Source organism: Apteryx mantelli, chromosome 5 (genome assembly GCF_036417845.1).
Source record: "Apteryx mantelli isolate bAptMan1 chromosome 5, bAptMan1.hap1, whole genome shotgun sequence".
NCBI lineage: Eukaryota > Metazoa > Chordata > Aves > Apterygiformes > Apterygidae > Apteryx > Apteryx mantelli.
The window spans coordinates 87,653,356-87,676,146 of record NC_089982.1 but is presented as its reverse complement, the minus strand read 5'-3'; the positions used below and the strand labels follow the sequence as shown (position 1 = coordinate 87,676,146).

Genomic DNA, 22,791 nt, shown 5'->3' with positions numbered 1-22,791 from the left:
GAGGTAGAGCGTGCCCCAGCCACGGGGCCGGGGTGAAGCCTGGCTCCCAAAAGCGCCAGGGCAGGGGCAGGTCCTGCTGCCTGCAGAGAGGGCCACAGCCCCCTGCACTGCACCCCCAGAGCCGTGGGCTCCACGTAGTGCCGGGCTATGAGAGAGCAGGGGGCCCCTTGGAGCAGGTGCCCCAGCTCCTCCCTGGGCTGGGCGCTGCCTGCTCCAACACCCCAACGCAGGGCCACAAGCCACCGCTGCAAGGGTGGACCCTGCCCGGTGCAGGATAACCCAAATGCCACCAGCACCGGGCTCCCAGGGAACGCGCAGCCGCCCAGCCGGGGGGGAGCCGAGCGGAAAGCCCCAGGCTCCCGCAGAAAGGCAATGGGAAGGTCTTAACGCCGCTGCGCTCGCTTCTTCGCCAGTCTGCAGCTCGGGGGCAAGCGTCACAAGGGGCTGTTGCCTTCACTGCTGCAGCTTCACCAGGAAGGGCTCTCCAAGCCAGCAGGCACTCGAGCCGGCTCCCTGGGGAGCAGGGACTCGGAGCTGTGCACCCTCCCAGGACAGGACAGGACAGGACGCGGCCCAGAGCCACACACTGTCGCGTCCTGGCAGTCCATTGGGGCCAGCTGCCGAGGACACGGGGCAGCACCAAGGGCCCGGCTCCTCCGCGTCGTCCCAGTGGTGCAAGACGTACAGGGCTCAGCTCCGCTCGCCGCAAGCGCACGAGACGTCCTGGCTAGGGGAGCCGCCGCGGAGGCACCTACCTCACGGCAGGTCTCTGGGTGCTGCCGGGGGGCGGCGTTGCGTGGGAAGGGTGTTTGAGCTGCAGCACCAGCTTGGTCCCTTCCACATCAGCACCCTGGGGAGGGAGAGCCGTCAGCGCTGGCCCCCACCCCAGGCCTAGGTGCTCCCCACGCAGAGGAAGGACAGGAGCAGGGCTGCAGTGCAGAGCCACGGACAGCCCCCACCTCGCTGCAGGCTCCCGCTCCTGGTGTATCCTGTGCTCCCCCCGCATCCAAGGGGCTGCAGGGTCCCCATGGCGTTGTCCCCCACCCCGGAGCTCACCAGCATGGTCCTGTAGGCCGCTTCTGCTGCTGCTTTCTGCGTGAAGTTGATAAAGGCACAATGTCTCTCTGGGAGCATCCGGATAAAGCGGATCTGCCCAAACCTGCGGGGTAGAGAGGGTCTTAGCAACTAACTCTGCCCCAGAGGTGCCCCGGCACCTACATTTTGCTCTCGCTCTTTGGGGAACGCGAAACACAGCCCAGAGACAGAGCCAAGATGCGACATGACAGACTGGCGTCAGCTCCCGGAGGCAGTGAACCACCAGGCAGTCTGGGGACTCACAAGCCGAGCGCCTGCAGGCCAGGAGCACCAGGGAACGGGGACACAGCCGAGGGACAGTCACGTGGGACAGGACAGATGTGGGGCTAGCGGGGCACTGTGGGCACAGGGTCTCAGCTCAATGACGGTTACATGGGAGAGCACAGACATGGGACTGGCAGGGCACCGCAGCCACAGGGTCTCAGCACAGGGAGGGTTTCACGGAGCAGGACAGACGCAGGGTCTCCAGGCCTGGGGAGACACTCACCGGCTAAAGGAGCTCTGAAGCACCTTCTCGGTGATCCTGGCGGTGATGTTCCCGACCCACAAAGGATAGCAGTCCCTGCCAACCACATCAGCATCACCGGTAGCCGGCTCCCTCCTGTGCACCAGCTGGAGGACTCCCCAGCATCACCAGCTCCGTGTGCAAGCTATGGGATTCACCCATTCCCGCCCGCTGCCCCCCCCCCGCGAGCAGGGGGCACCCTCGGCGGCCAAGCCCAGCGCTGCGCAGTCCCCACCAGCCCGCTCTCTGTGCCTCCCACCCAGCCCTTCCTCCTACCTGGCCGGATGCTGCGGGGGCAAGGTCTGCTTGCTGCTAGCTGCGACTGCTGCCCGGGCCAGGCCTTTCGAATGGCTCCTCGAGTTCGTGACAGTGACAAACCCATTCTTGTCCGTGTCACTGCAGCTTCCACTCGTCCGCTCCCCTGCCGAAAGGGAGGCCAGGGCTCAGCAGGCTCCACGGGCCAGACCGGGCAGCGTGTTACAGACCGCAGGCTGCCCTCAGCCCCAAGGTCCCCCCTGCTCCCCACCAGCTCTGCGGCACCCCCCCAGATCGCCAGCCCAAGGTGCCCCAGCACCATCCCAGCTGCCAGCTCCGCTAACGGGTCCAAAGCAAAACCGGACCTCAGTGCCCAGGGTCCCTTACCAGACAGGGGCAGCAGAAGCTCCGCGGTTTCCAGCAGGGACTGTACCGGGACACCCCCAGGGCTGGTCTGCAGCAGAGAGGAGAGGAGATCAGGCCCTGCCGCGCTGCCAGCCGAGCACGAGCAGCACTGCCGGCGCAGGCAGGGGCTCACCCGCAGCAGGGCCCGGCAGTCCTCCAGCTGGGCAGCTGCGTCCGCGTAGGAGCCATCCAGGCGCAGCAGCTCCTCGAACGTGCTCACAGCCTCGGCGTAGCGCTGGGGCCAACGAGAGGGCCTGGGCCTCAGCACCCAGCACCCCTCCTGGGCCAGGTCTCCCTCCTCCGCCCCCCCCAAAGGGCTGTGCCCGGCCCCACTGATACCCCCTTCCCCCACCTACCCCTCCCAGCCCTGGTACCTTCAGCCCCCTCAGGGCTTTGCCCATGCGGAAGAAGCCTTTGGGCCATTTGGGCTGGAGACCGAGAGACACCTGCGCGTCCCTGAGAGCCTCCTCGTATTGCTGCAGTTTCTCGTAGCAGTACGAGCGGTTCCCGAAGAGCCTGCGGGGAGGCCGAGGTCAGCCAGGCCTCCACGGCCGCTACGCACGCAGCTGGCCAGAGCGCACCAGGGCTGGGATCCGCAGCGCCAGGGCCAGAAGACGCCTGCCTCCCCTGCCCCGTTACTCACCGGTGCTCCCTGGGATTCAGCTTCACAGCCTCCGTGAAGGCCTGCACCGCCTCCGCGTAGCGACCGTTCTGGGCAGCCTCGTTCCCGCAGCCTGCAGGGAGAGCATCACCCCGCTACGGACCCTCCAGCCCTCCAGGCGGCCCAGCTGGGAGAGCAGAGCCGCATCCCCAGCATGCGGCAGGGGACACGTACATCTTCTGGGAGGAGTGCAGGAGACCAGGGCGAAGGAGACAGAAGCCGTCTGGGTCATGTCAGGGACAGCCCAGAGCCACAAAAACTGCCATGCCAGCGAGCGGCATGGGAATGCATGCCGAGAAGAAACCCTCCTGAGGGCAAACCTACCCACAGAGCCTGGGGGAAGCAGGGTAGAGCCCCCACGTGCCCGTCCTTACGCTCTTGCTGCCCTGGGAGGCCTGAGGCACTGACCTGCTAGAATCAGGCTCTGCTCCACCACGCTTGTGTCCAGGGGTACAGGCTCGGGCGCCTGTGGGGCAGCCAAGGACGGCGGCGAGGGTTCGGGTGCCTGTGGGGCAGCCAAGGACGGCGGCGAGGGCTCAGGCGCCTGCAGGGCGGCCAAGGATGGCGGCGAGGGCTCAGGCGCCTGCAGGGCGGCCAAGGATGGCGGCGAGGGCTTGGGTGCCTGCAGGGCGGCCAAGGACGGCGGCGAGGGTGAGGGCTCCGCAAGACGCGGGGCCTGGCCTGCCCCCCAGCCCAGGCGATGAGGCAGGACGACCCGTGAGAGCTGCCCCATCCCTCGGGAGGGCAGGCAAGTGCCCGCTGCTTGCCGCAGCTCCCCAGCGCCGAGACCTGCGGGCTGGCAGAGCCGGGCAGCAGGCAGAGGCAAACGGGGAACCGCTTGCACTGCTGCCAGTCCCGTCCAGCCTCCCCCAAAGAGCTGGGGCAGGAGGGCATCCACCCCCCCAGCTCACCCCCCAGCTGCTGGTGGGGGAACAGGGCTCACTGCAGGACGCACAGCCCTACACCCCCCCCGCACCGCTCGGCCTCGGTGGGAGAGAGGGCACCGCAGCTCCCAGCCCGCATAACTGGGCAGGCAAGGCAGGCCCAGAGCTGCCCGCACAACCTCCTGCAGGCACAGCGTCCCCGCCAGCACCCACGCGGCCCAGACCACAGCACCGTTCTCAGCTGGGGGTACGGCCCTGGGGATCTGCACGCTCAGCCAGCCCCTCGAGAAGCCAGTGACTGGCACTTTCCAGTCCTGGGGGCTCCCTCTGCCTACACAGGACCCCCCAACCCTAACTCACAAGTCAGGCCAGCCACATGATGGGAGGAGAGAAGCCAGTCAGGGCTGAAAGTACTCATGGCTTCCTATATATCTTATTCGGAGCCGCTGCAGCTGCACTCAGCCAGCTCACAAGGCCTCAGCCTGCGAGCAGCCTAGGCCACCCACCCCGCAGCTTCAGGAAAGCCTGCGCCCTGGGCAGCAGGGAAGGTCCCCCTTGAGGAGAGGCCGCTGTGGGAACCAACTCACTTTCTCCTGGGGCCTCTTGTCTGGCTCTGCATCATCAGTTTTGGCCGGTTTCTCCTTCCCAGGCGCTGGCAGCTTCACACCTGCTTTCTGCCACGCTTTGGAGACGAAGGTGCAGCTCAAGTCCAGCTCGTCCTGAGAGAGGAGAGCAGCTCAGGGAGGCGCGCAAAGCCACGTGCTCCTGACCGCGGGGCAGGCACCCAGGCCGGGAGCACAGCGGATGCTGCGCAGTGCTCGGGCTGACCACGCTGGCCCAGAGCGAAATGCAGCTCAGCCCAGCCCACCCTGGGAGCGCCTCACCTCCATCACCTCCTCCGCGCTGGCCTTTGGGCCTCCTGCTCCCTCCTCTCCAGGGCAGGCTGCCCTCTCGCCAGGGCGCCGAGAGGGGCTGGACTCTGGGCAGTCCTTCGCCTCCTCAGCACTGCTGTTGTCGCTGCTACCAGCGCCCGCGGCGTCGTTCAGAGATGACGAACCCTGGAAAGAGAGCGCAGAAGTGAGACGGCAGCTGCGTGGGTACTGCTGCGCGGGCAGCAGGGCTCTGCCAGCCCGCACCTCTCCTCTTGGCTAGGGCACCCTTTGCGGAGACAGCCTCCAGCAGCTCTTGCAGCCACAACTTCTCACGTTCGGACATTTACAGGCCCCCTCAGAAGGCACCACGTGCCAGGCCGCAGCAGAGCCCAGCTCCACGCCCACAGACAGGCAGGGGCAAGGCTGGCTGGCCCAAGAGGAGGGTACACAGCCACTCACCAGTTCAGCCTCCTCCTTGTTTTTTAGCTCTCGACATAATTTTTCTTGTCTCTTCCGGTCTTTCTGCTTCTGGAAACCAGAGAGAAAGCCATGAGCTGGTGCCAGGCAAAGCAGCACAGACCCAAACCTGAGCCCAAACTACAGCTTTTTGCCTCAGCTCCTGCTTAGGGAGAGGAGCGTGAGCACCAGTCCTCTCCCATGAGGCATGTTTCACCCCCCAGAGCTACCAGCAAGGTTTGGAAGAAGAGAAAACCTGGCCAGTGGTATCCACACCGCAGGGCAAGCACGCAAAGCCCAGCAGCAGGGCACACCCACCTTCTTCTTGAGTTTCTTCTTCTCGGCTTTCTTTTTCATTCGCTCTTCCTCTGCCACCAGCTCCTTTGCATTTTTCTCTGCTTCCTGGGAAAAGAGAGGTGCCAGTGACCCCACAAGCCCTGGACCAAGTATGAGCTCCCAACACCATGCCACAAGCAGCAGAGCCCCGGGATGCACAGACAGCAGGGCCTCAGCTGCCTCTGTGCGTGGCACAGAGCTGCTGCAGGGCATGCAGCCTGGCTGACAGCAACACCCAGGAACTGGAGACAGCTCACAGAAGAGCCACAGCCTCTAGAAGCCAGTTTGCGGGCAGGAGACTGCAGCAGCTCAGCAGCTGCATGCTCACACAGAAGTGAAAATGCAGCTCGGCCACTCATGCCTAAGAGCCACTGTGCAAAAGTGTCGTCGGCCCAAGGTGGCTCTGCAGTAGCCAACACTGGTGCTTGCAGGGGAGCAGCTCACTCGGAAAAGCCGTGCCTTATTCCAGCCAGGAGGCAAAGCAACCACTCAACAGACCCGAGGTGGCTTCCCCACAGCACTGTGTTGCCCCTCCTAGAGCTGGAGGTCGTGGGCTGGGCACGGGAAATGCCCGCGAGAGTCCCTGTGCCCGAGGGAATCGCCCTGCTGTGGGTCACCCCCAACAGCCGCAGGACCCCGCTCCGCAGCGGCCGGAGCCTGTGGGTCGAGCACGCCTGAGGGGGGGCGGCAGGGACGGCTCCCCCAGCACGAGGGGACAGCAGAGCCTGCGCCCTGCACCACCACCAGCTCCTCGCCCCTCCGGGCCTTGCGAGCAGGTAGGACGAGAGGCACCAGGTGACATGACATTGCGCGGGCGGGGAGGTGACAAGCGAGGACACAGAGCACCTATGGAGAAGAGACAGGGCGCACTGAGCCCGGGAGAGTACCTCTCTGATCTCAGTTACCTCAGGTGTAACCTGCTGCTTCCAGGGCGGGTTCGCGACGTGCATTCTTGTGTCTAAGAAGCGCTGGGGTGAGCGAGCAGACAGAGGGTCCTTGCACAAGAAAGACTTCTTGAACCCGCAGAAGTTGTAGTGGGGATTGCTGTCCTCATCACACATGTTACAGTCCTGGCTGTAATCAATCCACTCCTCCTCCTCGTCCTCCTCCTCACTGGAGGGCTCCAGGTTGCCGGGGTTGTAGCGGAATTCCCAGTCTGTGCAGGGAGAACGGCCGCGCTCAGGAGAGAGAAGAGAGGGGCACTGCCGCACGCGTCAGAGCCGGACACGTCCCGCTGCTCTCCTCCTGCAACCGCATGACACTAGAAACAGCTGTCTCTATCCTGACACCTCCTCCCGCGCCATCACTGAAACAGCAAACGGTCTCCGCAGGCGTGCAGAGGAATCGGAGGTGCCACAGATGCTCCGAGCTTCACCTGCTGTTCTGAGATGCAACAACTGCCCAGACCCAGGAAGAACAGGCAGCTAGTTACACCCCCAAGCTCAACAAAACAGACGGACAAGACCAAGCACAGCCTAGAAACAACAGCAAGCAGCAACTGCAGGTTGCACTCAAAAAATGGGATCAGAGCTGGCAGGGTCTGAGGGTGCAGGGGCAAGGCAGAGCCAAGCAGAGACCTGCCCAGACAGGGCTGTAATACGTCCCCGGGGAGGTGGGTGCGTTTCCTCCTGCCGAGCTCGGCGGGGAAGTGAGAGCAGCTGCTCTGCTCATCGCTGCACTCGTTCAGGCTCCGCGTTGGCCAGGCGGGTCTGCGGCTCGCAGCAGGTGAGCTCCCCGCAGGAGACCGCAGCTCCCCCCGAGCTTGCGCCCACGTGTTCCCCCAGCCGGGTCCTGGTTCTGGGGAGAACCCGGGCGCTCCCGTCACGCAGGTCAAACAACGCGGATGAGACACAGCGGCCTCACAGGCTGGAGAGTCTCTTCAGCCAAGGCCGCGGTGTCTAACCAGGCACCCTGGAAGCCGTGAGCAACGCAGAGCCTTGGCCCAGCCGGGCCGGGAGCACGCAGCAACCCGCAGCTTCCACACCCAGAGCTGCCCTCCAGGGCTGGCAAACCGGCGCTTCCCAGCAGCGCAGCCCCAGCGTGAAAAATGCTCCGCCAGTCTTTCAGAAAGAGCAGCTCCCAGGCTGGGTGGAAACGAAGAGGTGGGTGCCCCACCTCTGCCAGCTTCCGCTGCCCGCAGTCTGTGGCACCATCCCAGGCCCCGGGAGGCGACGGCACAAGTCAGCACAGGAGTCGCTTCCCCACAACAGCGCAAGCAAGAGACTTGCTGTTCCCAAGCACCGAGCACTCCAGACAGCTCCTGAGCTCAGCCTGCTCCCCCAGCGCTATCACCTGAGCATCTCTGGCCAGCGGCTCTTCTGGCTTCGCCCTGGTCGAACGCATCCTGCGCCCCAAACACGTCCCCCATCACAGTGCGATGCAGCATGTTCAAGGCAGTCTGCGGAGACCAGGAGGTGGAGCGGCTTCTCTACGCGCCAGCCCCGCCGCCCCGGCTCGGAGAGAATGAGCGGTCCCCACCGCGCTCCCCGCTCCGTTCGGGCTCCTGCCAGCTCCTGCGCTCCAGGAGCGCCCGCGCCACGGCCAGGAGCCGGGCGGAGGCGACAGGAGGGCGCTTCCCCACGGCCTCTCTCCCCAGCCGCCCTCCCGGCGAGACGGGCACCGGCTCTGCCCCGCGGGGTCCCCGGGAGGCCCCCGCCACCCACCTGCCGCTGCCTCCAGCCGGGCTCCGGGGCGCCGGGCGCGGGGTGCAGCGGGCAGTAGGGTCCTGCGGGAGAAGGCGGCGGAGCCTCAGCCGCCGGCGGAATCGAAACCGAAACGCTGCGGCGGCAGCGAGAGGCCACGGGGCAGGGCGGGGGCGGCCCTCACCGCCCCGTCCCGCCCGGCGCCGCCCGGGGCTGCCCCCGCCGCCCAGCTGCCTCCGGACACCGGCGCCGCAGGACCCGGCTCCTGTCGCCGCCGTGACCCCCGCACCGGCTCTGCCCCGGGGACCCCCACCGGGACCCCCGCCCCGGGACCCCCCGCCCCGGCTCTGCCCCGGGTCCCCCCCCCCACCGGGCCCCCCCCGCCCCGGCTCTGCCCCGGGCCCCCCCCCCACCGGGTCCCCCCCCCACCGGGCCCCCCGCACCGGCTCTGCCCCGGGCCCCCCCCGCACCGGGTCCCCCCCGCACCAGGCCTGCCCCGCACCGGTATCCCCGCCCGGCCCGGCCCGGCCCTGCCCTGCCCGGTCCCCCCCCACAGGCGTCCCCACACCGCCCCCCCTGCCCCGGCCCCCCGCCTCGGGGCCCCCCCGCACTGGGCTCTGCCCCGGGACCCCCGCACAGGTCTCCCCCCCGCCGTACTGCCGCTCCAGCCGCCCGCGCCCAGCACGCAGCCCCAGGGGCAGTCGCCGAGGGCGGCCCCGGCGGGACCCCGCAGCCCGCCCGCCCCCAGCATGGCCGCGGCGCGCCGCCGCCGGAAGCGCTTCCGCCCGCCGCGGAAGCTCTGCCTGCGCGCTGACCGGAAGCGCGGCACGCCGCCGCCGCCGCGGGAGGGCGAGGCCGCCCGGCCGCCATGTTGGCTGAGGGCAAGCCGTGCGCGACGGCGGCCCGCGAGGCTCAAGACATGGCGGGGGGCGGCGCGCAGCCAGGCCCGCGTCCCCAAGCACCGTCCCCTCGCGGGGCATGGCCCGCGTCCCCCCAAACCGTCCCCTTGCAGGGCATGGCCCCACGTCCCCTCATGGCATCCCTGTGCTGGGCATGGCTGTGCTGGGCCGGGTCCCTGCGTCCCCTCATGGCATCCCTGCACCGGGCATGGCCACACCAGGCCCGGGCCAGGGCCCTGCGTCCCCTCACGCCATCCCCACATGGGGCACGTCTGGGCTGGCAGGACCCCATGTCCCCTCGCAGCGTCCTCGCACCGGGCATGGCCACACCGGGACAGGGACGGGGCCCTGTGTCCCCCTGCGGGGACAGTGAGTAATAGAGACCAGTAACATGTTAAAGAAGATTCTTACATGATACCTTGAATTAGCGTACCAGCATAATGAAATTGCAGCTGTAACGCAATAGAGCGGTTGCTGTTTCCCATACATGGCATTGCGGGTGTTGGTGTCGTTCTGCCCGGCGAGACAGCCAAAGGCGCCATGTTTGTGGAGGGGATTGGTGGCAGCGCCATGGGAGGGAGGCGCGGGCAGGTGCGCATCCGCCCTGGGATCAGCGCGAGTCCCCCTCTCCTCGGCTGCCTGGATTAGCGTGCGGATGAGGTCTAAGCTCATTTCCCTCCAGCCCTGCCCGTGGGCAGCTGCCTGGCCCTGGCACAGGGGATGATCCAGCATGGGGGATGGTGGCCTTGAGAAGAGCTGTGGGAAGCCCTCCCTCGAGGTGAGGCTGGGGGAGCACCGTGCCCCGAGGGGACGGTGCCACGTCCCTGGCAGACAGGGACACTGCCAGGGACCCTGCTCCTGGGAGAGGGTGGCATGGTGGCCCCATCCCCATGGTGGGACCCTGCAAGGGGCAGGGGATGGCAGCCACCAGATGGGCCAGGGAGGGCCAGGGACGGAGGGGGTGTTCCCGCAGGAGCTGATCCGGGAATGTTTCGGGTGTTTCTGCCCCTGCGGTCCTGAGGTCGAGGGTGAAAATCCCTGGCAAAGCCTCAGCAGTGACGCTGGCAGCTGAGTCATGCAGGGAGTTGCCCCGAGGCCGAGCCGAGCCACAATCCCCCTTTACCCACCGCGGGCAGGGGGAGCGGGATCAGCACAACGCTGCCTCCAGCATCTTTTTCCTCCTCTATGGCTCCATGCCTTCCCCGAGCCCTTCCCACTGCAAACGCTCCCAGGGAGGGCACCAGGGCCAGCTCTGCCCTCACCCTCCAGCTGGAAGGAGCTCAGGGAGCAGAGCACGGCCCTCCTCCGCCAAGGACCAGGGACCTGGGGAGGGGAGCAGCCAGCACCCCAGGCCATGCAGCCATGCCCGGGCAGGGTCCCCTGCCGGACCCCGCAGTCCCTGCCCGCTGCCTCAGCTTCCCCCCGAGGCAGCGCTGCGGGTGGTCACAGAAACGCGTTAACCAGGATCGGTTAGTCCATAAAGAGCCCTGCAGAGGGGACCTTGGTGGTACGGCAGTGACAGACGGGCACGGGGGGGCTGTCCTGTCTCGGGGGCAGGACCCAGCTGAGGCCGCAGCTGGGCGAGGCGCCGGGGGCCGAACCCCGAGGGCCGCGGCCGGGCGGGGAGGTGACGGGGGCCCAGGCGTGCGGACTGGGCGCGCAGCAGCGGGGACGGGGCCGCTCTCATGGCAGCACCCCGGTCGGGCCAGGCAGCGCCTCGGATGGCCCCGGGCACGGAGGCTCGGCGGGGCGGCGGCCGCCTGCCGGGCAGCAAAGGGCGGGACACGGGCCCGGCGCGGCGGGCCGCGGCCTAGCGACGGCCCCGGGCCGCGGCGGCTCCCTAGCAACGGCGGGCCCCGCCCCCGGCGGCCCCTCGTCACACAAGCCCCGCCCCTCCCTGTCACGAGGGGGCGTGGCCCATCCGAGGGGCGGGGACTCCCAGCTCGGGGGCCCGCCCCCGCCTCCGCCGCGTGACCGGTGACGCGTCCGCTCCGCGGGCGCCGATTGGCGGCGGCGGGGCCACGTGGGGGCGCGGCCGGGCGGCGCGGGGGCAGGTAGGGAGCGGGGTCCCGGCGCGGGCAAGGGCGCGAGGCCGCCGCGACCCGCGAGCCGCCGTAGCGGAGTCGCGGGCCGGGAGGGAGGCGGGGCCGGCCAGGAGCCCCACCCGCCGCGCGGGTCTGCCGCGCCGGCCGATGACCCTCTCGGAGGTCGGCCCCGCCCCCCAGCGAGAGGCCCCGCCCCCAGCGAGAGGCCCCGCCCTCTTGCATAGGCCCCTCCCCTCTCCCCCCCCCCACTCCGAGGGCCCGTGACCCCCCCGCGGCAGTGCGGGGATTGGGGGGCACCGTCGGGGGGGGGGCTCCGGGGGGGCGTCCAAGGGGGGGGGCACTGGGCAGGGGGCTATGGGGGGCTCTATGGAGGGCTGAGGGGCACGGTCAGGGGGCTCTGGGGGGGGGGCTCTGGGCAGGGAGTGGGGTGCTGGGGGGCTGGGGACTCTAAGGGGGGCCCTATGGGGGGCTGTCGCTGCCCTCCAGCTGGGGGGCCCCAGGGCCCGGGGGGACGCAGCCCGCTCTGACCCGCCGCGGCTCCTCCTTGCAGTTGGTCGCGGCGGGGGGCATCGGCCCGGACGCCGCCATCCTCCTCCTCCTCATGTCCCGCCTGCCGCAGGCCCCGGGCTCCGGGGTGCTGCCGCCCCTGAGGACCGCGCCGGGGCCCCCGCGAGCGCCGCCGAGCGATGGGGCTGCCGGCGGCGAGCCGGAGGAGCCGCCCCGCCAGGGTGAGAGGGGGCAGAGCCGGGGTCGGGGCAGCGCGGTCGTCCCACGGGACTGGGCGGCCGCGGGCAGCGTGGGCAGGGCTGCCTCCCGCGCCGGCCGCCGGCCCCAGCGCTGCCGCCTCTCCGCAGGCGGCGGCTCCCCGGCCCGCGTGGCGCGCTCGCCGCAGGAGGCGGAGGCCGTGCTGCGGAGCTGTGCGAACCCCGGCCCGCAGCGCCCGCCGTTCCCGTGCCCCGGCGAGCGCTCCTATGACAGCGACGACGAGGACTCTCCGGACGCGCTGGCCCAGGTGGAGCAGAGCTTCCTGGGGCTGCGCCGGTGCTTCTGCGTCTGGGAGGATCCCCGCACCGAGACCTTCCGGGGCCACGTCCGGCCCCAGCCCGGTGACGCGGCGCACGCGGCCTTCTCCTACCACCCCGTCCACCCCCGCATGGCCAAGCACTGCGCCGCGCTGCACGCCCTGCTCCAGCACCGCCACCACCTCCGCCTCTCCCGCGAGTACTGCCGCCGGCTCAAGGGTGCCTCCGACTTCGTCCGCCGGCTGCTGCTCCTTGTGGAGCAGCCGGGACTGCGGGTGCTGGCCGGAGAGCCGGGGGCAGCCCGGCCGCTGCGGGGGCTCTGCGAGGAGCTGCGGACGCACGCCAGCCACTGGAGCGGGCTGCAGCGGCGGATGCGCGGCGACCCGTGGCTGCGCCCGCTGCTGCTGCTGCACGGGCACGAGTCGGTGCGGCACATGAAGCAGGCGCTGGCGCTGCTGGCGCTGCACGCGGCGCGCCTGGTGGAGAGCTACGCGGAGGCGCTGCTGCGCGGCTTGGCGCGCGCCGGCCCCGCCGCGGCCACCCCGGCCCTTCTCGCCGACCTCTTCCAAGGCCTGGAGATCTACAACCGCGTGGTGGGCGACCTGGCCCTGGAGCTGGGCTCCGGCAGCCTCGCCGCCCGGCACGGCGCCGCGGGGACTGCCGGGGATTGCTCCCAGCCCTTCCCCGTGGACAGGGTGCTGGCGATACTGGCGGCCGAGCGGGGCGGGCTGGCCGCCGAGCGGCTCCACCAGCTCCTCCTCCGGCAGCGGGGCCGGGGCGACAAGCCGGAACGCGTCCGCCGGGAAGATGCCGTGGTGCCTCCGGACTGCCGCTCCGTCGATGCGGACGCGGGATCCCCGGGGCGCCCCGGACGGGAGGAGCTGACGAGGCTCCCCGAAGAGCTGCAGGCGCTGTGCAGGGAGGACAAGGAGCTCGTGGGCCTCGTCCTGGGGGTGCTGGTGGCCTCCACTGACAGCCTCCGGCACCGCGTGCTCAACCGGCCCAAGCAGGAGACGGTGCCGGCGGCGGAGCGCCCCGAGGCCCCGGCGCTGCCGGCGGCCGGCCCTGGCGCCGCCTCGAGGCCCGGCTCCCCCGGCTGGCGGTCGGCGCGGTGGCTGGACGCGTCCCGCGCGGAGGCGGCGGAGGCGCTGCACGCCCGCTACTCCCCGCTCTGCTGGGAGGCGGCCGGCGCCGCGCTGGCCCATCGCCTGGAGGTGCCGCGGGAAGGGCGGCCGCTGTGCGGGGCCGGCGCGGCCGCGGCGCTGGCGCGGGAGCTGAGCCGGGCTCTCGGGCAGGGTAAGCGCGGGGCCCGCGGGAGGGCGACGCGGGGGCGCCGGTTCCCCAGCGCCGCCGGGCCCGGCCGGCGCGGGCTGTGCTCGCCCTCAGCCCCGCGTCCCCTTGCAGCCTGCCTCCCCCCGGAGTGCGAGGAGGAGCTGAGGCGCCTCTGCCTGCGCCTGCTCTGCCACGGCGTCTTCCAGAGCTGGGACCGAGGTGAGCGGGCGAAGGGGCCGGCACGGGGGAGCGCTTCCCCGCGGCGCATCGCCCTGGGGGCACGGCACTGCTCACCCCGGCGTCCGCCTTCCCCCCCCCAGGCTTCGCCCGTGCCCTGGGCTCGGGGCTCTCCGACAAGTGCTGCGCGGAGCCGGAGCAGGCGGCAGGAGCGGCGCAGAGCAGGACGGCGCGGCTCCTGCAGCAGCTCTACCCCGCGCTGGCCTTCGCCCTGCGCCGCCTGGAGCCCCGTCCCGCCGGGCGAGCGGGTGAGCGGGGCGTCATCGCGCCCGGGGCACGTTCGCGGGTGTCCTGCTGGGCCGAGCTCCTGCCCCCGGGATCCCCTCCGTGCTTGGACCCCCTGCGCCCCCCCCCGCCTTGCCTGCCCCCCCCAGTTTGGGAGCGTTTGCCACTCGTCGTGCGCTGCCCGGCCCCGTGCTCCCACCTCCGCTGGGCTCTGCGGCGCAGCCCCGGCCGCCACGTCTCCGCGCTCTCTCCCCGCGCAGGCGGCCGCCCCGGCTCGCCCGACCTGCGCCTGCAGCTGCTGGGCCGGTGCGTGGCCACGGCGCAGGCCGCCGGCTCCTGGCTCATGAGCAAAGCCTACCGGTACCTGGCGTCCTGGTCCCTCCGCCAGTTCCTGCTCGTCGCCCAGGCAGATCTGCAGGCAAGCGCGGGGCCCGCTGGCGTGGGGCAGGGAAGGGCTCCGGCAGCGCCGTTCCTCTCCCCGCGGTGGGGCTGGGGCCTGGCTGCAGGCAGGATCTGCCCTCACCCCTCTTCCCTCTTGTGCCTCCAGCTGCTGAGGGCTGAGACAGAGAAGCTGATGGTGCTGGTGAACGTGGCCTTCCCAGAGCCGGGGGACGGCGCCGAGCGGCCGCCCTCGACCCTCCTCTCCCACCAGGAGCAGCAGCTGTGCCGGCAGATCCGCTCGACGGCTGCCAGCATCCAGGTACGGCCGGACCGGCGCTCAGCTCAGCCCTTCGCCTCTCTGCCCTCCTCGGCCGCCCCCGGCAGCCAGCCGCAGCCGTGCCGTGCTGGGAGAGGCGCTGGAGCGGGTCTGCTCCAGCTGGGCATGGCTGTATCGGCCGCTGGCACCGCAGAGCACCGCAGCCACCCTCTCCAAGGATGTGCCACCAGCAGCTCCGCAATCTGCTCCCCAGCTCTTCTCGGAGGACGTGATGAGGTTGTTCTCCACCGACTGCAAGCGGATGTCGGCGGAGATCTTTGACCGGACCATGCCGCTGGGCAAGCACTGGAGACTCGGCCTCCGCCCCGGTAGGTAACGGGCGTCTCGGTGCCCGCGCTGGCCGCCGGCCCTCCCCGCTCCCGCGGAGCTGCAGGCACAGCTCGGCGGCGTTGCGCCTCGCGTGCTGCTGGCCGCGAGCCGGGACCGCCACCCCCGAGCAAGCCGTGCGCGCTGCCCGTGGGCTGGGCTGGCGGGGAGGCCCCCGGCCCGGCTGGCCGCGGTGCCGGCTGGGCTCTGGAGCGGCGCGGGGCTCACGGCGGCGGGGGGGGGGTCCCGCCTGTCCTCGCAGAGCTGCCCAGCTGCCCCGGTGAGTACGCCGCCGCCGCCGCCCAGACCGTGCTGGGCCAGGTGCTGCAGGGCGTCCAGCTGCTGCCGCGGGACTGCCAGGCGCCCACCCTCGCCCGGGTCGTGACGGCCTTCGTGGAGGCCTGGATGGATCACATCCTCGCCCGGAAGATCAAATTCAGGTACCGGGCAGGGCTGGGGCTGCGCGGGGGCCGAGCCGGGACGGGGAGCTGGGACGGCCCGGGCTGAGCCCCTGCCCGGCGTCCCCAGCCTCCAGGGTGCCTTGCAGCTGAAGCAGGACTTCGACCTGGTGCGGGAGCTGGTGCAGTCGGAGCACTACGGCCTGGCGCCGGAGGTCCGGCAGTCCCTGCTCTCCCTGCGCGTCTTCCAGCAGATGGACGCTGCCATCCTCTGCCTCCTGCAGCAGCCCAGCGGCAAGGCCTGCCTGCCCTCGCACGCCTGGCAGTCCCTGCGCCGGTGCTGTGAGTGCGGCCACGGGGCGGTTGGGGACCGGGGGACGCCCAGGGGCCCGCTGCCAGCCCGCGCTCGCGGTCCCCATGGTGGCAGCCTGCAGCACTCCCCCCGCCTGCTCCCCCGGCTCGAGCCCCGCTGCACGCAGAGGAGCCGTCTCTGTCCTTTCGCACTCTCCCTAACTCAGGGGTGCCCTTGCCCTGGGAATGGCTGCGGGTCTCCGAGGGGTGCCGCAGGGTCGGCTCGGTTCTCCCGCAGCGCCCGTGCAGCTCCATGTGTGCTGTGCACGCTGCTGCAGGGGACGGTGCCGGGACGCGCGAGCGGTTTGGGAAGCCCCGCTGCCCGTGCTCGGAGCGGCCTGGGGCTGCTCCGCCGGGAGCTTCGGCTCGGCCCTTCTCTGGGCGCTGCCGGGTGCAGCCATCCCCAGCGCCGGCTGTCGGGGGGGACCGGAGGGGGGCGAAGGGATCAGCCCCGGTGAGCCTGGCAGCACAGCCCGGGCCGGCTCCTCCCGGAGCAGCCCTCGGAGCGTGCGGGAGGGAGCCGGGATCCCCGAGGCGGGTCCCCAGCCCGGGGGGGGACCGGGGACGCCCCAAGCCCCTCGCGTGACTCCCGTCTCTCCTCCCCGGCCAGGCTCCAGCAACGGCGTCCGCAGGCGGGAGCTGGGCGCCGGCAGCCTCAACAGCCTGGAGAGCCTGGAGGCGCCGGGGGCCGCGGGGGGGGCCGAGCGCCCCGGCAGGCTGCGGAGCGGCGTCCCCGAGTCCTACCTGAGCGGCAGCCAGCAGCAGTGGCTGGCGCTGCGCCTGCACGGCCGCCGGCGCTGGCGCGTGCCGGGGCTGCCCTGCGGCACCCGCGCCCCCGAATCCTGAGCCCTGCGGAGGCGGGAATAAAGCACCCGGAGGGTCCCGAGCCCAGGCTGCCTCCTGTCCCCCGCCGCCTCCCCGGGGCCCCCTGGCACGGGCGAGAAGCCCCGGCGCCGAGCAGCGACGCGTCCCCGCCGCCAGCCGAACGGGGGTCTCGCCCCGCCGCGCCGGGAAGCGGATCCGGATGCCGGGGCCGAGCTTCGCCTCCGTCCCCAGCCCCGGGCAGCCGCTCGGCCCCGCGGCGACGTGGCGCTCCCCGCCTGGGCTCGGGGCACCGGCCGGTGTCGGTGCCGTTCCCGCGCCCGCAGCCCCCGAATCGCTCCGCGAAGCGCAGCAGAGCTGCCGCAGCCGGTGCACCGAGCTCTCCCCGAGAGCCGAGCTCTGCCCGCCGCGTCCCGTCCCCATCCCGGTGCCCGGTGCCCGGTGCCCGGTGCCGGTGCCGGGGGGACTACGGCTCCCATGATGCCGCCGCCGTCGCCCGGTCACTTCCTCCGCGCGGCGCGGTGGGGCGGGGTCGGGCCGAGCCGCGCGCCCCTTCCCGGTCCCCGTCCCCGTCCCCGTCCCCGTCCCGTCCCGGTCGCGGTGCCGCCCCGGTCGCGGTCCCGGTCGCGGTGCCGCCCGGCATGTCCGCCTCCGCCGTCCCCGCCGCCAGCGCGGCCGAGCTGGGCGCCGCCGACCGCGCCCCCTTCGCCACGGCAAGTACCGACCCCGGCCCCGATCTGCCCCCCCGGTACCGGCACCGGCACCGGTACCGGCACCGGGCCGCACCCCCCCCCGGGTCGAGCCCTCCCCCGGCACCGGGCTCCCCCGCACCTGACCGCCCCCGGCACCGGACCCCCGGGCTCACCACCGACTGCGGCCGGACCCGGCACCGAGCCGCGGGCCGCCCCGACGGGGCCGCGCTGCCACGTGCGCACGGCGGGGCCCGCGGGGGGGCAGCGGCAGCCGGGGGGCTGAGACCCGTCGGGGCGTCCGTGGGGGGGGGGGTGTCCGTGGCAGGGTGGGGGCTCATGGGGGGGTCCGTGGGGAGCTCCAGGGGGGTCCCGAGTCCGGCGGAGGGGCCCGTGGGGGTGTCCGTGGCAGAGGCGGGGTCCCGGGGGGGGGGTGTCCGTGGCCAAGTGGGGGCCCCTGGGAGGGTCCGGGGAGGTCCGTGAAGGGGCAGCTGCGAGAGGGGGGGTCCGCAGAGGGGTCCTTGGTGGGGGGGGGCTGAGACCCGTGGGGGGGGTCCCGTCGGGGGGGGGTCCCGTCGGGTGACGGTGGCGGTGGCGCCGCAGGGGCCGTGCCCGGGGGGCGCGGAGGAGGAGGAGGAGGAGGACGGGGACGAGGCGCTGCTGGGCGGCGGGGGGCCCCGCGCCTGGACCCCCCAGGAGAAGCTGCTGCACGAGGCGCGGCTGAAGGCGAAGGCCAAGCGGCGGCTGCGGCGCACCTCGTCCCGGGACTCGGCCCGCGAGTCGCTCTCCGAGGGCGCCGAGCCCGGCGCCGAGCCCGGCAGCCCCAAGGGCAAAGCCCACGACCGCAAGTCCCGCATGGGCAAGGGCCGCGGGCTGCCCAAGAAAGGTGAGGGGCGGCGGGCTGCGCCGTGGGGCCGGCAGCCCCGCGGGGGCCCTCGCTGCTCCGTGGGGCTGGGACCCCTTCTGCATCCCCGTGGGGCTGGGACCCCTTCTGCATCCCCGTGGGGCTGGGACCCCTGCGTGGCCCCATCGCTGCCCCGTGGGCTGGGACCCCTCTTGCATCCCCGTGGGGTGGGACCCCTCCTGCATCCCCGTGGGGTGGGACCCCTGCATGGCCCCATCACTGCCCTGTGGGGCTGGGACCCCTCCTGCATCCCCGTGGGGCTGGGACCCCTCCTGCATCCCCATGGGGTGGGACCCCTGCATGGCCCCATCACTGCCCTATGGGGCTGGGACCCCTCCTGCATCCCCGTGGGGCTGGGACCCCTCCTGCATCCCCGTGGTGTGGGACCCCTGCATGGCCCCATCACTGCCCCGTGGGGCTGGGAACCCTTCTGCATCCTCGTGGGGCTGGGACCCCTCTTGCATCCCCGTGGGGTGGGACCGCTGTATGGCCCCATCGCTGCCCCGTGGGGCTGGGACCCCTCCTGCATCCCCATGGGGCTGGGACCCCTCCATGGCCCCATCGCTGCCCCGTGGGGCTGGGACCCCTCCTGCATCCCCGTGGTGCTGGGACCCCTCCATGGCCCCATCGCTGCCCTGCAGGGCTGGGACCCCTCTTGCATCCCCGTGGGGTGGGACCGCTGTATGGCCCCATCGCTGCCCCGTGGGGCTGGGACCCCTCCTGCATCCCCCGTGGGGCTGGGACCCCTGCGTGGCCCCATCACTGCCCCGTGGGGCTGGGACCCCTCCTGCATCCCCGTGGGGCTGGGATCCCTTCTGCATCCCTGTGGGGTGGGACCCCTGCATGGCCCCATTGCTGCCCCGTGAGGCTGGGACCCCTCTCGCATCCCGCCGTGGGGCAGGGTCCCCCGAGCCAGCCCCCACCCTGGCGGTCCCAGCCCGGGGGGGTCGCAGCCGGGCGGCGGCAGCACCCCACGCTCACCCGGTGCGTGCCGGCGCAGGCGGCGCGGGGGGCAAGGGCGTGTGGGGCGCCCCCGGCGTGGTGTACGGCTACCAGGAGCCCGACGCCCGCGACCCCAACTACGACGAGGTGGCGCAGGTAGGGCCCCCCCGCACCCAACGTGCGCGACCCCCCCCCCAGCCCCGGGGCCGCCCGGCCACGGTGCCGGTGCCCGACTCGACCCCGCGGGCCGCCGCGTCCCGTCCCCGCAGGGGGACACGGTCTACGCCACCGTGGTGCCCGAGCTGGAGGAGGGCGAGCTGGAGAAGAACGTGCAGCCCATGGTGCTGGAGTACTTTGAGCACGGGGACACCAGCGAGGTCATGGTGAGCCGGGCGCCTCGGGCACCGGGCAGGCTGCCGTGGGGCGGGGGTCCCCTGGGGAGCGGATGGGGGTCCCTCGGGGACGGGACCCTCATGGAGGAGCAGGGGTCCCCTGGGGAGGGGATGGGGATCCCTTGCGGAGGAGATGGTGTTCCTTGGGGAGGGGATGGGGGTCCCTTGGGGATGGGGGTCCCTTGGGGATGGGGACCCTCATGCAGGGGCAGAGGTCTCCTGGGGAGGGGATGGGGGCCCCTCGGGGACACAGGTCCCTTGGGGAGGAGTCAGGGCTTCCTTGGGGATGGGACCCTTGGGGAGGGAGTAAGGGTTCCTCCAGGAGGGAACAGGGTCCTTCAGGGATGGGGACCCTCAAGGAGAGGCAGGAGTCCCTTGGGGGGGGGGGTCCCTTGGGGATGCTCATGGAGGAAGCAGGGGCTCTTTGGGGATGAGGCAGAGCTCCAATGGGGTCCCTCGGGGAGGGAGCAGGGGTCCCTTGGGCATGGGCGACCCTTGGGGACGGGGTCCCTCAGGGATGGAGACCCTCGTGGATGAGGACCCTTTTGGGGACGGGGACCGCGGGGGACGGGGAGCCGCCGTCGGGCGCCGCGGCGGGCGGGTAACGCGCGGCGGGCGGGCGCAGGAGCTGCTGCGGGGGCTGAACCTGGGCAGCCGGAAGCACGCGGTGCCCTCGCTGGCGGTGGCCCTGGCGCTGGAGGGCAAGGCCAGCCACCGGGAGCTGACGTCCCGCCTGCTCTCCGACCTGGTGGGCCGCGTGGTGACCGCCGAGGACATCGCCTGGGCCTTCGACAAGATGCTGCGGGACCTGCCCGACCTCATCCTCGACACCCCCGAGGCCCCGCAGGTGCGCGCAGGAGGGGACGCGGCCGCGCCGAGGCGGGATGCTCGGGGGGGGGGGGGGGGGACGCGCCGAGGAGGGGGCGCCGGAGGGACGCGGGGACGCGCAGGGCCGGGAGCCGACGCCGTCTCTGCCCAGATGCTGGGACAGTTCATCGCCCGGGCGGTGGCCGACCACGCGCTGCCCCTCGACTTCCTGGAGCGCTACAAGGGCCGGGTGGACTGCGAGCACGCCAGGTAAGCGCCGTGCCGCCCCGCGCCACCCCGTGCCACCCCGTGCCACCCCGCGCCGCCGCCCTCGCTCACCCGCCTCCCCGCAGGGCCGCCCTGGACCGCGCCGCCGTGCTGCTCCGCATCAAGCGCGACGTCAACCGGCTGGACAACGTTTGGGGCGTGGGGGGCGGCCAGCGCCCCGTCAAGCACCTCATCAAGGAGGTCAGCGCCTGCGCCCCGGGACGCGTCCCCGCGGCCGTCCTGCGCCGCGTCCCCCGGCCGTGCCCCCGCTCCGTCCCCCGGGATGCATCCCCTTGGCCATCCCACGCCGCGCAGCCTGGCTGTACCCCTGTCCCATCCCTTGGGATGCGTCGCCGTGTCTCCGTGCCTTGGCCCGGTGGCCCTCCCTGTGCCCCGTCACCCGGAGGTGACCCTGGACGTCCCCATGCCATGTCCCCACGGTGTCCCTGCAGACGCGTCTCTATGCCTGCCCTGTCCTTCTGCCTGCGTCCCCAGCTGTCCCCACACCGCTGCCAGTGTAACCCCCCCGCTGCGCCCTCTGCACTGTCCCCGCACTGTCCCCGTGGTGCTCCTGCCGTGCCGTCCCACGCTGCATGTGCCGGCGTCCCCACGCCGTGTCCCCGTGCCATGTCCCCGTGGTGCTCCTGCCGTGCCGTCCCATGCTGCACGTGCCGGCGTCCCCGCGCCGTGTCCCCGTGCCGTGTCCCCGTGGTGCTCCTGCCGTGCCGTCCCACGCTGCATGTGCCGGCGTCCCCGCGCCGTGTCCCCGTGCCATGTCCCCGTGGTGCTCCTGCCGTGCCGTCCCATGCTGCATGTGCCGGCGTCCCCGCACCGTGTCCCCGCGCCGTGTCCCCGTGGTGCTCTTGCCGTGCCGTCCCATGCTGCACATGCCGGCATCCCCACGCCGCCTCTCCGCAGATGAACCTGCTGCTGCGCGAGTACCTGCTGTCCGGGGAGGTGGCGGAGGCCGAGCACTGCCTGCGGGAGCTGGAGGTGCCGCACTTCCACCACGAGCTGGTGTACGAGGTGAGGCGGGGGCGGCGGGGGCTGGTGGGGGCCGGTGGGGGCCGGCAGCACCGCGGCTCGCTGACGCCCGCCGCCGCAGGCCCTGCTCATGGTGCTGGAGGGCTCCGGCGAGGCGCCCGTCACCATGATGGTGACGCTGCTGAAGGTGCTGTGGGAGACGGGGCTGGTGACGCTGGACCAGATGAACCGGGTGAGCGGGGCCGCGGGGGGCGCGGGAGCAGACGCGGGGCGGGGGACGAGCCCCACGGCATGGGGGTCTGGGGACGAGCCCCTCAGCGTGGGGGTCTGGGGTGGGCGGGGGGCACGGGGACGAGCCCCTCGGTGCAGGGGTCTGGGGCCAACCCCGGGGCATGGGGACAAGCCCTTCTGCATGGGGGGCTGTGGGGGGCGCGGGGGCGAGCCCCTTGGTATGGGGGTGCAGGGGACATGGGACGAGCCCCGGGGCATGGGGATGAGCCCCTCGGTGCAGGGGTCTGGGGGACACAGGGACAAGCCCCGGGGTATGGGGACGAGCCCCTCGGCACGGGGGTCTGGGGCAGGCGGGGGGCGCGGGGGCCAACGCCGTCCCCGCCGCCGCCCAGGGCTTCCAGCGGGTCTACGAGGAGCTGGGGGACATCAGCCTGGACGTGCCGCAGGCGCAGGGGGTCCTGGAGCGCCTGGTGGAGCGCTGCTTCGAGGCGGGCGTCATCACCCGGGCGCTGCGCGACGCCTGCCCCGCCAGGTAGGGCCGGGGCGCGGGGGGGCGCGGGGGGCATGGGGGGGGGGCCACCCCAACCCCTTCCTCCTCCTCCTCCTCCTCCTCCTCCTCCGCAGGGGCCGGAAGCGCTTCGTGAGCGAGGGCGACGGGGGCCAGATCAAGCAGTGACGGGGCCGGCGCGGGGCCCCCGGCGACCTCCCCCCACGGCACCCCCCAGGGCCCCCCCAGGGCAGGGGGCCGCGTGGGTGGACAGACGGACGGACACAATAAAGAGGCTCCCCAAGGACCCACTGCGTCGGCCTCTGTGGGGCAGGGGGGGCGGGATGTGGCCCTGGGGGGTCCCGTGTCCCCCCCCGTCCCCCTCTCCTGGGGTGCAGCCCCGGGGTGTCCTGTGCCCCCCGTCCCCTGTCCTGGGATGGGGTCCCGTGTCCCCCCATCTCCCGGGATTGGGTCCCGTGTCCCCCCCGTCCCCTGTCCTGGGATGGGGTCCCATGTCCCCCCCCGTCCCCTGTCCTGGGATGGGGTCCTGTGTCCCCTCGTGTCCCGGGATTGGGTCCCGTGTCCCCCCCGTCCCCTGTCCTGGGATGGGGTCCTGTGTCCCCCCATCTCCCCAGATTGGGTCCCGTGTCCCCCCCCGTCCCCTGTCCTGGGATGGGGTCCC

At 72.3% G+C, this 22,791-nt stretch overlaps 3 protein-coding genes across 4 annotated transcripts; 2 read left to right on the top strand and 1 right to left on the bottom strand.

Moving 5' to 3' along the window:
* Positions 1-246: 246 nt before the first annotated feature.
* Positions 247-8,849, bottom strand: TTC31 (tetratricopeptide repeat domain 31). Its single transcript, XM_067298451.1, has 17 exons — positions 8,769-8,849; positions 8,133-8,194; positions 7,762-7,867; positions 6,375-6,625; positions 5,452-5,535; positions 5,137-5,205; positions 4,690-4,863; positions 4,393-4,524; positions 3,330-3,543; positions 2,904-2,994; positions 2,635-2,776; positions 2,394-2,495; positions 2,243-2,309; positions 1,877-2,021; positions 1,583-1,657; positions 1,057-1,159; positions 247-850 (listed from the first exon to the last, which is right to left on the bottom strand). Exons 3-17 carry the CDS (start codon positions 7,853-7,855, stop codon positions 752-754), a joined length of 1,842 nt encoding a protein of 613 aa, XP_067154552.1. The 5' UTR covers positions 7,856-7,867; positions 8,133-8,194; positions 8,769-8,849; the 3' UTR covers positions 247-751.
* Positions 8,850-11,168: 2,319 nt separating this feature from the next.
* CCDC142 (coiled-coil domain containing 142) lies at positions 11,169-16,470 on the top strand. Of its 2 annotated transcripts, XM_067298446.1 has the most exons (11): positions 11,169-11,217; positions 11,606-11,783; positions 11,910-13,373; positions 13,482-13,568; positions 13,670-13,834; positions 14,072-14,229; positions 14,359-14,511; positions 14,723-14,837; positions 15,098-15,275; positions 15,364-15,575; positions 16,195-16,470. In XM_067298446.1, the coding sequence occupies exons 1-11, from the start codon at positions 11,203-11,205 to the stop codon at positions 16,428-16,430; spliced, it is 2,961 nt and encodes a 986-aa protein (XP_067154547.1). In that variant the 5' UTR covers positions 11,169-11,202; the 3' UTR covers positions 16,431-16,470. The 2 variants fall into 2 exon arrangements, with proteins under 2 accessions (XP_067154547.1, XP_067154546.1); XM_067298445.1 differs by having other exon boundaries at positions 11,606-13,373.
* A 471-nt stretch (positions 16,471-16,941) lies between these two features.
* LOC136992284 (programmed cell death protein 4-like) lies at positions 16,942-22,416 on the top strand. Its single transcript, XM_067298450.1, has 11 exons — positions 16,942-17,119; positions 17,699-17,981; positions 19,000-19,097; positions 19,211-19,324; positions 19,959-20,180; positions 20,313-20,410; positions 20,494-20,608; positions 21,326-21,433; positions 21,513-21,623; positions 22,015-22,154; positions 22,247-22,416. Exons 1-11 carry the CDS (start codon positions 17,048-17,050, stop codon positions 22,296-22,298), a joined length of 1,413 nt encoding a protein of 470 aa, XP_067154551.1. The 5' UTR covers positions 16,942-17,047; the 3' UTR covers positions 22,299-22,416.
* Positions 22,417-22,791: the final 375 nt, after the last annotated feature.

Excerpts from the sequence above, each read along its gene's own strand:
- TTC31 (XM_067298451.1), bottom strand. The coding sequence starts at position 7,855 with ATGCTGCATCGCACTGTGATGGGGGACGTGTTTGGGGCGCAGGATGCG. Across the intron at positions 2,496-2,634 it reads AAGCCCTGAGGGGGCTGAAG|CGCTACGCCGAGGCTGTGAG; the intron begins GTACCAGGGCTG and ends CGTTGGCCCCAG. Across the intron at positions 2,022-2,242 it reads GCTTCTGCTGCCCCTGTCTG|GGGAGCGGACGAGTGGAAGC; the intron begins GTAAGGGACCCT and ends CCCTTTCGGCAG.
- CCDC142 (XM_067298445.1), top strand. Across the intron at positions 13,569-13,669 it reads CTTCCAGAGCTGGGACCGAG|GCTTCGCCCGTGCCCTGGGC; the intron begins GTGAGCGGGCGA and ends TCCCCCCCCCAG. Across the intron at positions 14,230-14,358 it reads TCGCCCAGGCAGATCTGCAG|CTGCTGAGGGCTGAGACAGA; the intron begins GCAAGCGCGGGG and ends TTGTGCCTCCAG.
- LOC136992284 (XM_067298450.1), top strand. The coding sequence starts at position 17,048 with ATGTCCGCCTCCGCCGTCCCCGCCGCCAGCGCGGCCGAGCTGGGCGCC. Across the intron at positions 19,098-19,210 it reads ACTACGACGAGGTGGCGCAG|GGGGACACGGTCTACGCCAC; the intron begins GTAGGGCCCCCC and ends CCGTCCCCGCAG. Across the intron at positions 21,624-22,014 it reads CGCTGGACCAGATGAACCGG|GGCTTCCAGCGGGTCTACGA; the intron begins GTGAGCGGGGCC and ends GCCGCCGCCCAG.